This window comes from Micropterus dolomieu, linkage group LG16 (assembly GCF_021292245.1).
Source record: "Micropterus dolomieu isolate WLL.071019.BEF.003 ecotype Adirondacks linkage group LG16, ASM2129224v1, whole genome shotgun sequence".
Lineage (NCBI taxonomy): Eukaryota > Metazoa > Chordata > Actinopteri > Centrarchiformes > Centrarchidae > Micropterus > Micropterus dolomieu.
In genome coordinates, this window is record NC_060165.1 from 14,061,428 (window position 1) to 14,074,602 (window position 13,175).

Below are 13,175 nucleotides of genomic sequence, written 5' to 3' on the forward strand. Positions count from 1 at the left end.
TTCCTCTGCATGCACAATCATCACTTTATTTAATGAGGGGGAAAAGGGCCACAGAATCCAGAATAGGGATTTTTTTAAGGTCATATTATTCTTGTCATGTTGCAGTATTGTCATTGTACTTGTTGAAATAGGGTTGTTCTGCTAATTGATGCTTCCACTGTCCTATCTGTTTTTATAGCCCTTGGCAGTGATGCTTCCTACCAGCGAGTGCCCTCTCTGAGGCTAGAGGGCACTAACTCCCATGAAAAGCTCAATACCAGTTTGCCCTCTGTCAACTGTGGGCCGTGGTAAGAATGAGAAAAAACAAGTCACAATACAGTTGCCCAAGTAGCAGTTATGATGATACTTATGACACTGTATGAACAATAAAGATAATAAAATAGATAATAAATAAATAAAATGTGTTGCTCCTAGGTACAGCGACAGTAATGGGAACAGCCGGGTGCCCAGTCCTAGCCCCAGCGTGTCTGGGTCCAATCAAAGACCACCACGGCCGGTGTCGCTCACAGTGCCCTCGCTACTGGGAAAAGACTCCAGCTCACTGTCTCGCGGAAGCGCAGGCAGTCTGGTGGAGGCGGTGAGTGCATGTGTACAGGTTGGAGAAGGTTACACTCTAATTGTTAGTCTGCATTCAGCTGGGGCTCAAGCTATCCTCGGTTGTGAGGATTTGCTGCCTTTTATTTGTCTTATGTCAATGATTTCCAACCTGGGAGTTGAGACTACTGCAGTGAGTCACAGGATACATTTGAGAGGTTCACAATATGTTCTGCTAAACAAATTTTTTTGTGAAATATTGGATAGTTTTACATCTTTGGGCGTCAAAAATGTATTCAAATGAGACTATCTGAAAGTTTTACAGATCAAAACATGTAATTTAGACTTCTGACATCTGTGATAAAGGGTGCAAGTAGATACTGCTTTATTATTTATTTACAATTTGTTGGCATCCCCTTTGGCTTCGTGAAGCTGCCATTGCCTATTTTCTACAATTTTATAGACAAAACAATCAAGAAGCAAATTAATCATAAGTTGTAGCCATAATTTTCCATCATCTTTTTCCTGCAACATTAAAGTTTGCTTTTCTGTCCCACTCCCTCCATTCCATCCCCCCATTTCTCTCTACCTGCCTCCCTTTCTCTCCATCCATTCTGCTCTTTCCTGTTTCCCTCTCAAGGTGCTAATATCAGAGGGTTTGGGTCATTTCGCCCAAGACCCGTCGTTCATTGAGGCGACTAAAGCCGAGTTGGCTGACGTCTGCGACATGACCATCGAGGAGATGGAGCATGCCGCCAACAACATTCTCAATGGCAACAGCGCCACAAACACCACATCTGGCACCTCCTCCACCTCCCAGCACAGCCCCAACAGCAACCTCCTCCCCTTCCACACAGCAGCTGCAGCAACGCACAGGGACCGAGTGCTCAGCGAGGGCGGGGGAGAGGCCGGTGGAAGCAGAGGCTCCGTTCACGGGCCGTCCTCAGTGGAGGAGCGGCAGGAGCTGCTAGCAGGAGTTAGGGGACGAGAAGAGGAGGAGGAAGAGGCGGAAGGGAGGGAGGAGGGGCACAGCAGAAGCTTGGTTGTGATTGAAGGAGCGCGACAGAGAAACAGCGGACTGTTGGACGACGAGGATATGGAGTGTGTGACGAGTTTGTAGGAATCGGCTTGACGGGTTCAATCGGCCGACTGGCCCCTCTGACATCATCAGAGACTAACGTTTGTCAGTGCTGGGTAACCGCCGCAGCTGGATCTGTCTGTCCCCGCCGCTCACACACACACACATACTCTGTCTGCCTCTCTGCCAGACGTAACCGCTCTGGACATTGGCGGCCAGTGACGCAACCTTAAACACCTGGTTATGACTTATTTGGTTTATATGAGTTTGTATGTGTGTGAATGTTTGTAGTAAAGTACGCCACACAATACTCTATACTATCTGAGTGTATGCCTGTGTGTGTGATCTATGATTTTCTCTATTTGTACGTGTACGTGAGTGCGTGTGTTCTCCACACGTGTCTGAGTGTGTCTCTAAAGTGCCTCACAGTTTTATCATGTCCTCAAAGTGTGAAGAGCAGAAAAGAAGAGACAAGCAAAAAACGTGCCAGGGGACAGTAGGGATGAAGGAAAGGTAGAAAGGAAACAACAGAAGCAGGAAGTCCTTTTATGGATTTCCTGCAGTCGACATACTGTGTTTATTGTTTTCATTTCCTCTGCCTACTTTGGTGTTGTGTTATTGTTGTTTGTCTGGCCGCCATGAAGCCAGGTAGGGGACAGCAGACCAGCTTGTGTGGGGGGTCAGTTAATGATTCAAATCTGACCGCACCCACTTGAGTTCAAAGGTCAACCACTCCTTCTTGGTTCACTGATGATGAAGCGCTGTATTGAGTAAACGGGGGCGAGGAAAACCCTGTTTGAAATCTCATTTCTCTTCCTCTTCCAAAGCTAAGGAACCTTGGAGCACAGCCCTGCCAGCCTGGGGGTGGGATTAAGGTGACACGCCATCCCCAGCCAAGGGGGGGGAAGGATTTGAGGGATGGACCAACAGCCACAACAGGGCTGCTGTAGGGGGCCACGGGCAGAGAGAGACACTCTCTGGCCAACAGGAAGCCAGCTCTTTTATCTGCTGGTCAGTAAGATGCCAGCAAGAGACAAACTCACCTCGTCCGACACTTTGATCTGGCTTCGCCTCCTACGCCCGCTTTTCCTCGTTTGGCCACACCCACTTCCTGACCCAACCAGGAAATGGGAGGAGCATTTGGTGGCTAAGCAGAGACAGCGAGCCCCCCTTTTCTGCCTCATACCTCGCCGTTCCTCACTCCTCCCTCTCTCCTTCCTCCCTCCTCTTTGGTTATTCCACCATCTGTCTCCCTCCATCGCTGGGTTTTTGCTTTTTCAGCCCTCGGGAGGTGAGTGTGTCGAAGGGTGGAGGAGAGATCGGGAGTGACCGATTGAAAAGAAAACAGACTCTGGGCATGGATCTACAGAGGATCTGTCCGTCAATCACTTCCTTCTCCAAGACCCTCCTCTTCCTCTCAGCGTGGAATCCTATTGGATTTGCTGCCACACACACTCTCTCTGCAGACCACGCCCACTATGTATTTAACAGTTCAATATTGTGCAAAACTGGCTAGCCATGACTATTTTGTTTTATATTCATGATGTTATTGGTTTAATTTATCCTTGATTTGTTTGCACAATCGGGGTGCTGGTCTTATAAATGTATTTTTGCTCGGTTTATTTTAGGAGAATTTTAAGAGGTTTTAAGTATCGAAGCAGGGCGTAGTGTTTGCGTGCGAAAGTATAGCTATATTTGTGCGTGCGGGTGCGTGTCTGCATTTTAGTACAGGATGTATGCGTGTACGAATGTGTGAGATAGCGTGTATCTAAAAGGGGGGTCTTTCTCTCTATCAGTATGCACCTTTTACAGATTGTATCTATTTATTTATTTATTTTTCCCAGAAGAGAAAAAAATGTGTGTGAGGATGTGTTTGGATGTGTGTGTATGTGTGTGTGTGTGTGTGCCTGTGTTCAAGTGGTTACTTATGTATTCTAAAAAGCTGATTTTAAGCCTAGACAGTAAATTAAGGTAGCATTACAAGTATGGTGTGTGTGTGTGTGTGTGTGTGTGTGTGTGTGTGTGAGTGAGAGAGAGAGAGAGAGAGAGAGAGAGAGAGAGTATGTGAGTGTATGTGTGTGATAATGGGCCTCCTTAACACAGGGTTACCATGGACAGGCATGCTTCCAAAGCTTTGTGATTTCTTTAGCACGGTTTTTACTTTTTAGCCAAGCTGCAGAGTCAGAAGCCACTCTATCCTTGAAATTTAGTCATCGCATAACTTTTCTTCATTTTTCTGTTGAGAGGTAGTTAGGCGTAAGGTCTCCAGCGAGGTCAGAGTGACGGTTAAGTTTACAGTGGTGACGAGTTTCGGCATTGCAGCTTGGCCAGAAGGTAACAAGCCTTTTGGCAATTGCTGCTTTTCTTCTTTATGGTGGATGGTCACTCTGAATGGTAGAAGCACCAAATTTGTACTGCCATAGTGACGCCTCGTGAATGAACTGGGGGATGACGCCCTGATCGCTCGGCTGTAACGCACCGTAATCACATGATTTCATAATTTAATCGTAGTTTAAACTCCAAACGAACTATTAGGGCTGGTGTACAGATGCTGCAAGACTTCTGAATCACATCTCTTTGTCTGAGGTCTGCCATATCACAAAACATTATGATTTATTGTCATTGTTAGAAATTAAACAGTTCCTTGTCTGTAATATAATTTACTGTTTAAGTACTGACAAAAATTATACTACAGACAGGATATTTACTGGTAATTAATAAGATGTGATAATTGTTTGGTTAATGTGATAAATTAGTGGATATAGATCAGAAAACGAGGTGGGAAGTTGCGTCCTGGATGATCCCCTGGTGTGATTTTTGTCTCTTCATTTTCTTGTAATGGATTTTAGGTAGCATGCTGACACATTTTTATTGACCTTTCTCTATTATGGCACAGGTATGGACCTCAGGCCTCCGACATTACACAGGGCACGGGTCTCTTTTTGGTATTGTATCGTCTCCAAAAAAATATCAGTATCACATCCTTTGTACCAATTGTCACATTTATTAAACAACTTTATAGTATTTAAAACTGAAATTGTTCAATTCAGTTTTCTAAAATGTTATGTAGCAACCTATGCTAGCCACTGACAATTTGGAAAAACATTGTGATCACCACGATCCCGATGCAAAGTCACCTAGACACTAGGATTTTATTGAAAGTCTGTATCTTAACAGACCAGTGTTCACATGCAGATACAACTCAGTAGATCTTACATAAATAACCTCTTTAAATTCCTACCCAGAGACACATGTCTTATAACTCCCCATTATTTTTTTACTTTAATTTACCACTAAGGACTAACTGCTGAGCCCTCATTCCTACATGTTAAGCAGAGCAGGTTTGTGGCAGGGAAGGGTAGGCATGAACACACTGCCATATACTGCATCCTGTGCCAGTAACAGACTTCTGACATTATTATGCAAACTAAATGTGAATGTTGAACGTGTTTTCAGTGGCAGTGCTATTGTTGTTTTGTGGTTATGATCATACTGCAAACCCTGAAGAAGTCTGTTGTCAAAGGAATACCTTCCCTGACATTTAGTCTGTTGTTTTTGTTTTCTTATCCATAATACTTCATAAAAACAAACCTTCAACATTTCAATCTTTCTTTCAATCATTCTAAAAGCACCTCATTAAATAGTTCTTTATTGAAATAACATGGTACCATAAGCTAGCAGGCTACTTTGCAGCAAGTGGCTCAGTTTCAGTATAAGCTGCTCTTTTCTTTTTAGCAAAAGTCTAAAAGTTAGGATGGAAGATTTAAGTATGGTCAAGCACGTTAGTGTGTGCAGGGAAGTATCTGGGTTCAGTGTTTTAACCTTAGTTAAGTCAGCACAATCTCACATTGTGCTTTGTTTTTTTTTGTTTCCCCTCTGTTGTTACCAGCCCTGGTAAAGTTTATTTAACCCTGAATTTGAAAGACATAACAAGTTCTCCTCCTGGTCATTTATGCTGATTTACTCATTACCATTAGGTCTAAGTCCTGAATAATAAATGCAACCAGCCGGCACCTGAATTGTAAAGTTGTAGTTTTTGCATCCAAGCTGCTACAGAGGAGCCAGCAAGTGTGTCTGCTTTATACCAAGCATTTTTGATCAGCCGGTATAGCAACAGCTATGAATGTCCCTCAAGACAGTTTTGATAAGAAACTGCATAATGAATGAATAGTAACATTAATGAATCAATGAATTATCCAACACAGAACCATTCTCCGACTTGACCAAGTTAAAATTAGGAAGAGCAAGATTCCCACAAGGTTGTTTTCTATTATTTATGATCATAGCCGTAAGATGAATAATCAATAATTACAGAAACATTCATAAATGTTCCGTATCACCTCCAGTTTTGCAGATGAAAGAACAGAGATAAAGCATTGAGTTCAAATCCTTTAATTTTATGCTCCTAAAACATTTTCATGTATATACTATACCGCATACTCATATCGAGTAACCCTGCATATCAGAAGTGCCAAACCAGACTTTGTTGTGTCTGTTTAAAGGCTCTTTGTTTTCAAATGCAGGTGAGGGAGGTTCAGAGGCCTGTGGTGTCCCTGTGTGGAGTGGAGCAGCATTGCCATTTTTATGTTATATATAGGTTAGCATGAACTATGACGTGTTGCGTTGCAGTATATGGTATGAGTGGGTGTAATCCTGCATCCCACAAGATATGCAAAAACAATGCAATAACTATGACTGTATACAAGGTTCCCGAAGTAAATATACTTGTGAAAGTATGACAATGTATTTTTTTCTGTTTGTTACATTTTTAAGTAAAGTCAGTGGTTTCCATGCCAGAGAAACCTAACATACTTGAAATCAGGTACATTGCAGTGCAGTATAGTAAAGATGTATTTATTTAACTTTCTCGTGCTAGGTGTTGGATCTGCAGCTGCAGTCAAACGTGTATCGGGACAGCAACATGAAATTGGTGTTTTTTCTCGTGGTTTAACATCCAGCCAGTGGAGACCCAGAATGAAAAGCTGATTATCTATTCTGATGATTCAGCAGCGAAAACGACTAACTTCAGCTCCCTGACTCAATATGTTTTTGACCCTTTCTCTCGTTTCTTTCCAGTTAGATTTTAAATGGATTGAGCTACGTGGCTGTAACATCAGTATTGCATGAGGTTCACATGTTGACATTGAGCGTGCCGGGTTTTGCAGTCATTTTGTTTTTATCAGGTTAAGTATCATATCACATTATGACAGAGTAGCTATTTCTATTTAGTGTACATATGATTATAGTCAGTATTTCTTTGACAGCAGTGGAGGGGTATTTGGAAGGTGATTTTGCATATCTTGTGTCTTATGGGCTCTCTTAGTTCATTTTCTGATTCATAACCCTGAGAAGGACAGAGCTTATGTTTATATGATTGTCGAAGAGAAAATTTACCTCTCTCTTGAGAGAAAAAGCAAACTACAGTATTTTTACTCCCCACTTTAGACAGGTGTTACTACTACTTTGCCTATGTGTTGCCATAGTCTCTGTAGTCTCTGTCTTCAACTTCTATCTTTTGTCTTCGTCATGTGGACATATGGAAGATGGACCAGTGGGGATAATGTGTATGAAATGGACCAAATCACCCATAATTAGTAGTTTTTTATAAAAAACATTGGTGGATAATATTGGATGGACAAACACACAGGCAGGAGCTAGGTCTAGCTCCCTCCCACTTTATTTGCTATATTAATGCACAAAGTGAAAAATATACATGAAAACGTCAATTTAAAATCCACAGGTTAACGGAAGCTGTCCCAATTCCATATCATGCACTTATACATAAGAAGATTATTTAGTGTATTCAAACTAAAGTGACAACATTAAGTCTTCAATTAAGTATATTCAAAGTGGTCAGTAGGCTACATATTGTAAAATAAATTAACTCCCAGCAGTTTTAGTATTTAAATTCCATAACGTTTAGGGACTCACAAGATTAAAAGAAGAATGGTATGCAGCAAAAGGCTGAGATATTCTCATGTTTTGTCCCTAGTGTTGGTCAGGCTCCAAATATACTTGATACTACATTTCCCATAATTCAACAAATAACAGCTCTTCTAATTATTATTAATTACAGGTGGTGGTGAGACAGTTCCAGAAATTTGTCACAATACAACAAATAAAATATTCTTTCATGCCACCTTAAAGTCACAGTTTAATTGACACTGGATGGCGTATTTATGGCATCATTTCTGGTTAAATATGCCGATTTCTTGTATGCCAACTGCATAAACATATATTATAAAGGTTTGTATAAAGTTATACCCTACACTAGTAGTGTGTAGTATCTATTGGAACACATCATGAGCGTAAGTTTGTTCATCCTGCCAGTGATAGTCTTTTTTTCACAGCTGACATTTTGATTAAGTAGCAGGAAAAGCACAGGTTTAACTAATAACCTCAATTATGTCTCATTTCCATTTTGGTGTGCCAGTAAACCAGCAGTAACCAAACTACGGCCATGGAGCTGGAACCACTAAATGGACCATAGCCACTATTTATGACGTTAGTTACGCTTGTGTTTTGCCGGTCACATTGTCCACTCTGAGAGAAGTCTGTGTGTATGTTCCTGTGGTCTGTAGACAATTTATCAGGCTGCTAATCACGCTGATAAGCTGCAGCTGTGTCTGCTGCCTCTCTGGATCTCCACCTACAGCTAGTTAAACTAAAACCACACCCCTCTGCAATAAAGGGTGCCGTTCAGATTCAAGTAATTCAAAGCAAAGATAGAGAGAGAAAATAGACGGAAGACAATCTAGTTGACGGTTGATGACAATGGGAAGCAGTGGGTGTTTGGTCTGAGTAACATTGTTTAAAGGAGAGTATTTTTTGGAATGGTAGAAGATTTTGTTTCATCATGTTTGGATTTCAGGATGAAGTTCTGACAGGGTGAATCTTATATCCAAGTGTTTTATGTGCATGGGTTTCTCTCTCTAGGGATTTAAAGTATTGGTCCTAAGTGAATGATGAAATCTTTTCTCTCACCACTAGCCAATGAATGTATATTTTTATATACCATTCTATAGCAAGACATATATGAATATATAATATTTAATCACCAAAATGTTAGTGTAAGGAACAGACAAGACACTTATTTGGGAATGTAGTTTTTGAGCCATTGGTTATGAAGATGTGTTATATAGGCCTACTGACTGAGGGTCAGTATGAATTTCTTGAACAAAGTCCCACTTTATTGACTGTATTTTTGACCAAAAGGCGCTGAAGGCGTCCACAATGGAATTTTAGGTCATTTCACAAATCTATCTATTCCTCACCAGTGCTGTGACTATTTTTTTAGTTTTAAAGACACTAGGGTATAGAAGTGAATATTGTCAACTAGCCTCACAGTACACACACTGAAGGAGATGTCACACACTTTCACATTTGACATCTACATTAAGCAACAGAGAGATCTGAAATTTAACGTACATTTACTCATTATTTTTGTTTGAGAGACATTAACCTACCAGCAACCTGCCAGTGCAGGTCAAAGTCTGGACATTTTCCTACTGTAGCACCGAGAGACCTGTCTCTTTCGCTAGTCCAATATCACCGACACACACACACTGTAAACTCTTTCAAATGCATTATTTAAGCTATTAAAGACATCTAACCAAAATAAATCCACCCATCAAGGACTAGATCTTTATATGAGCTATGAAAACCATGTAGCTTCGATTTTATTCTTCCAAGAAAGGAATTAGAGGACTTGAACTACACCAGCGTAGAGAAATCCTCATTGAATGCAGACAGTAAAGAAAGTAAAGAAGTTCAGCGGCCAACCAACTAAATAATTGTGTGTTTATGAAACAATGAAAAACGATGTGTCAGATTTGTAATCAGAATTGCTTTGTGGCAGGTTTGATCTAAGAAATGTTGAATTTATATCCTGCATCTCGACGGTGACGACGAGGAAAACTCAAAAATATGTTATGGTTTGTGTGGAAGCTGCTGTACGTCAGTACTGAGAAAAATGCCATACAACACGCTTTAACAAAAATAGTATGTTACACACAAATACTATTTAAAAAGTATTTGAGTTGTGTGTTTATCCAAAACTACATACACATATAATGTGTAATCATTTATCAGAGAGTGAGGCTAGAAAGCAGGACTCATGTTAGTTAGGTTTATCGTCTTAGTAACTCGTAGGCCTGCCGTTATTGCAACAGATGTACGTTATATTGTCTTGTAAACAAAAGTGTTCTTCATTGTTTGATCCTGACAGAAATATTTTAAGAGGACTATTTTCAATATAGATTTTATTTTCCTTTTTTCTAGGTAGAAATCCACATAGCCTGTTGTAGGAATCTTATTCAATCTTATTCAGTCTAATTAAAAGATGAATTCCCTTTTCTGGAGAAACAAGAGAGGATGGTCTCTTTGGTTTTCTGCTGGACAGATTTTACTTGATGACAGTGCTGATGAACGCTTTAGGAAATGGAACAGAAAGTGGGAATATATTATGAAATACATGTTTATATTGCAAGTGTCTTCTATTTTAGATATTATATATATATAGAACAACTCTATTGAAATTATAAGATTATTAAATGATAGGTTTGGAGCTGGATCAAAAGGAATCTTGTTCTGTGAGGAAAAATGCCCAGATCAGGTTTGGACGTGCCATACTGTTAAACTCTACCTGTGCTGTAGCTTTCTGTAATGGACCCAGAGGAAAAATGTTTTAATGGTTTTACCATCGGCTGAATGTTTCCATCAGGTTTACAACTCGTCATCATAAAAATCTGCTTTTGTCTGTTTGTTGCCAGCGCATAAACAGGATTTTAGGGAGAAACTGAATACATGCAATGGGATTACAATGAGCCTCTTACAAGATCAAAATGTTTAATTTCATAAAATGAAAGTGACACATTTTAGAATTTAGACACTGGATTTATTAATCTTGATTCCTGAAATTACGCATCAGGCTGTGAGACATTCAAGGAACACATTCAACTTACAGCCTCCAATATTTGAATAATTAGAAGTAATTGTACGGATCTTGGAGGCAAACGTATTCCAGTACCACAAACATTTAAGAACATGATCAGTGGTTAAAGAATCTTAACTAGCCCTCTGCATATTGTGCTGCACTGGCTCAAAGTAACACTCACACACTCACAAACGCATGTAAAGTCTTCACACATCAGTCTTGGGAATATTTGATTTGTTCACTTGTGATGGTGGTGAGGAACAAAAATCTGATTTATTTACAACCCTCTTTCCTTTTTCCTGGGACTGATGAGCCATAAAATGAACCAAATAAATTATATTTGATGATGTAGATTTAGAAAAAACACGTTGGATAGCTGAGTATAACTCACCCATTGTGTAGCAGCACCTACAGCAGCACCCCTGTCTGAACATTAAGGACGACTGTTAGTACTGTAAGGACCTTGAAAGCCTCGTGTTTATCACGCATTCCTTCACTTACTGTTATTCATACACAATGTAATAATAATAAATCATAAAGGAGATCCCTGTTTGCACATATCACAAGTCCTGACACAGAGATTGCTCTTTGTGTTTCACTTTTTTTGGAGAGGAATGCTGCCCCCACAGCCTGTTGATGGAGGAGTTTTCTGGACCAGCTATTGTTTCTAACAGCGACTTTCTTCAGGATATTACTTCAGCTAACGTTTCTCAGCTCTGGAGGCATGGCTGCAGCTTTACGATGCAGATTTCCTGTCAGCCGTTCTGGTGTTAAAACAACTCAACCTCGGTAGGACCATGAATGTCTCTGCCTCCCTGCATCTGCTCCTCCTCTAACTTTACCGATGAAGAGCTACATAACATTGCACCTTTATGACAGTGATTTCATCCCTTGAATGTAGGACGCAATATTGCTCATACCGGTGTTTGTTTTTTGTAGCCCTTAAAGGAAAAAAAAGTTTGGAAATTTTGACCACCACAGACATAAAAGATCTGATTTGACCTCTTTGCTGACACAAAGAATCTTTAGAAACCTTGATTCCACATGGTTTCATCTTGCTAGGAAAGCCACATTTGACCACAGAGATTTAGAAACAAACAGGTCTTGTATGCCTGTGTGTGTAAGTGCAGCTTTAATGAATGACTTGGTCCGTCTGAGAGCATAGGCAGAGTCGTGTACATTATCAGTGTTTCTTTCTTGCTGGTGTGAAAACGCCTCTTTAACAGCATGCAGGCGTTAACTACATTTTTAAAAATCCAGGTGGGGTGATCCCGGCCTTTTGCCAGCCTGGCCATTCAATGGCTGGGGGTCTACAGCTTCATATACAGTAGTGATTAACGAAAAACTGTTCTGTTCCTTTTTTAGTGGGTAAATGCCTGGTTGTGTGGCTCTGTTCTCCACTGGTCAGTAGTGTCTTATGATCTCGTTCATAGTCTTAGTTCACAACTCATGCAAAGTGTTAAAGGGCCTTTGACAGGATCGAGCTGTTTGTTTGTTTTTGTTCTGTTCTGTCGGAGCGAAGTCTGTTATTAATCCTCAAGTTTTTATTTTGAGTGGACAGAGGTGTTCAGACCAATTTGTTGTAATATTAGTAGTGGCGCTACTGTTAAATGTAGTATTTAATAACAGCACTATTTATGGTCAAAAAATGAACTAGTGTGTTATTGTACTTGCGGTAGCTTTGGAGGCAGGTGGCCATTTTGTAACTGAGTTCTTTAACATAAGCCACTCCCCCTCGTGTGCGAGGGGTTTCATTGGTTCTGAGGTTGCTAAGTGACACTGGCCCAACATCATTTGCTTCCCTCAGTGACCATTGGTCTCCTTTGATGACTGCATGGTCTCACAGTTGACACACCCTTTTCTTTTCCTTCTTCTCTTTCTTTTTTCCCAAAGAAGAGTTCTTTGATTTTCCTTTTGTTCATGCATTTTCATTTTAGATTTTAGAAAGGGAAAGAATACAAATCAAATAAATCAGAATATTAATTCAATCACTTTTTCTACTCCTATTTTCAATAAAAAGTGAAACGAAAAACCAAACAAAAAGTTGATTTGTAAATAAGTAATGTACAGTTTGTATCTGTAACTTGTCAGTCTGTCATTGGTGACAGAGTCTGTCTTGCTTATAACGCACGCTACCAGTAAATAAAAAAAGGAAAAATATATTTAGACTGTATGGTCCCTTGAAAGCAAGTTTTAAATTAATATCTGATGTATATTCCTGTAACATTGCATTTTTATCTGAAGGAATGATGTTATTAAAAAATTGCAAATAAATTGCATTTCCTACAGCTGTGTTTTTCACTTCACGTTTGCTATAAGTTAATATACTCTGCCATTAAAGTTGAAGTTAATAACTGTATCGATGCTAGACTATCCAAGAAGTGTTACCTGTCTTTAAACATAAATAACACGGCCCTTACAAGATAAAATCCATCCTAAAACATAATCATACTGTACCTGTTTCTATACATTTCTGATTTTATATATACTGCACACACACTGACACAAAAAAGTCTGATATTCTGTAGTCACAACTATTGTTTATAGGATCAATGGGGTGATTCTGCAGGTTATTCAATTCAATTTGATTTAATAAAATTTAACTACTTTACATTACATCTTAGGGTA

The 13,175-nt window shown here is 39.9% G+C and overlaps 1 protein-coding gene across 6 annotated transcripts in view; it reads left to right on the forward strand.

Annotated features, from left to right (window-relative positions):
- Positions 1-12,835, forward strand: part of cacna1c (calcium channel, voltage-dependent, L type, alpha 1C subunit) — a 152,229-nt gene extending 139,394 nt beyond the window's left edge. For all 6 annotated transcript variants that reach the window (XM_046071682.1, XM_046071688.1, XM_046071683.1 and 3 more), the window contains 3 exons: positions 179-287; positions 415-577; positions 1,175-12,835. In XM_046071682.1, the coding sequence (XP_045927638.1) occupies positions 179-287; positions 415-577; positions 1,175-1,654 (752 nt within the window). In that variant the 3' untranslated portion in view covers positions 1,655-12,835. The remainder of the gene's footprint in view (positions 1-178; positions 288-414; positions 578-1,174) is intronic.
- The last annotated feature ends 340 nt before the right edge of the window (positions 12,836-13,175 follow it).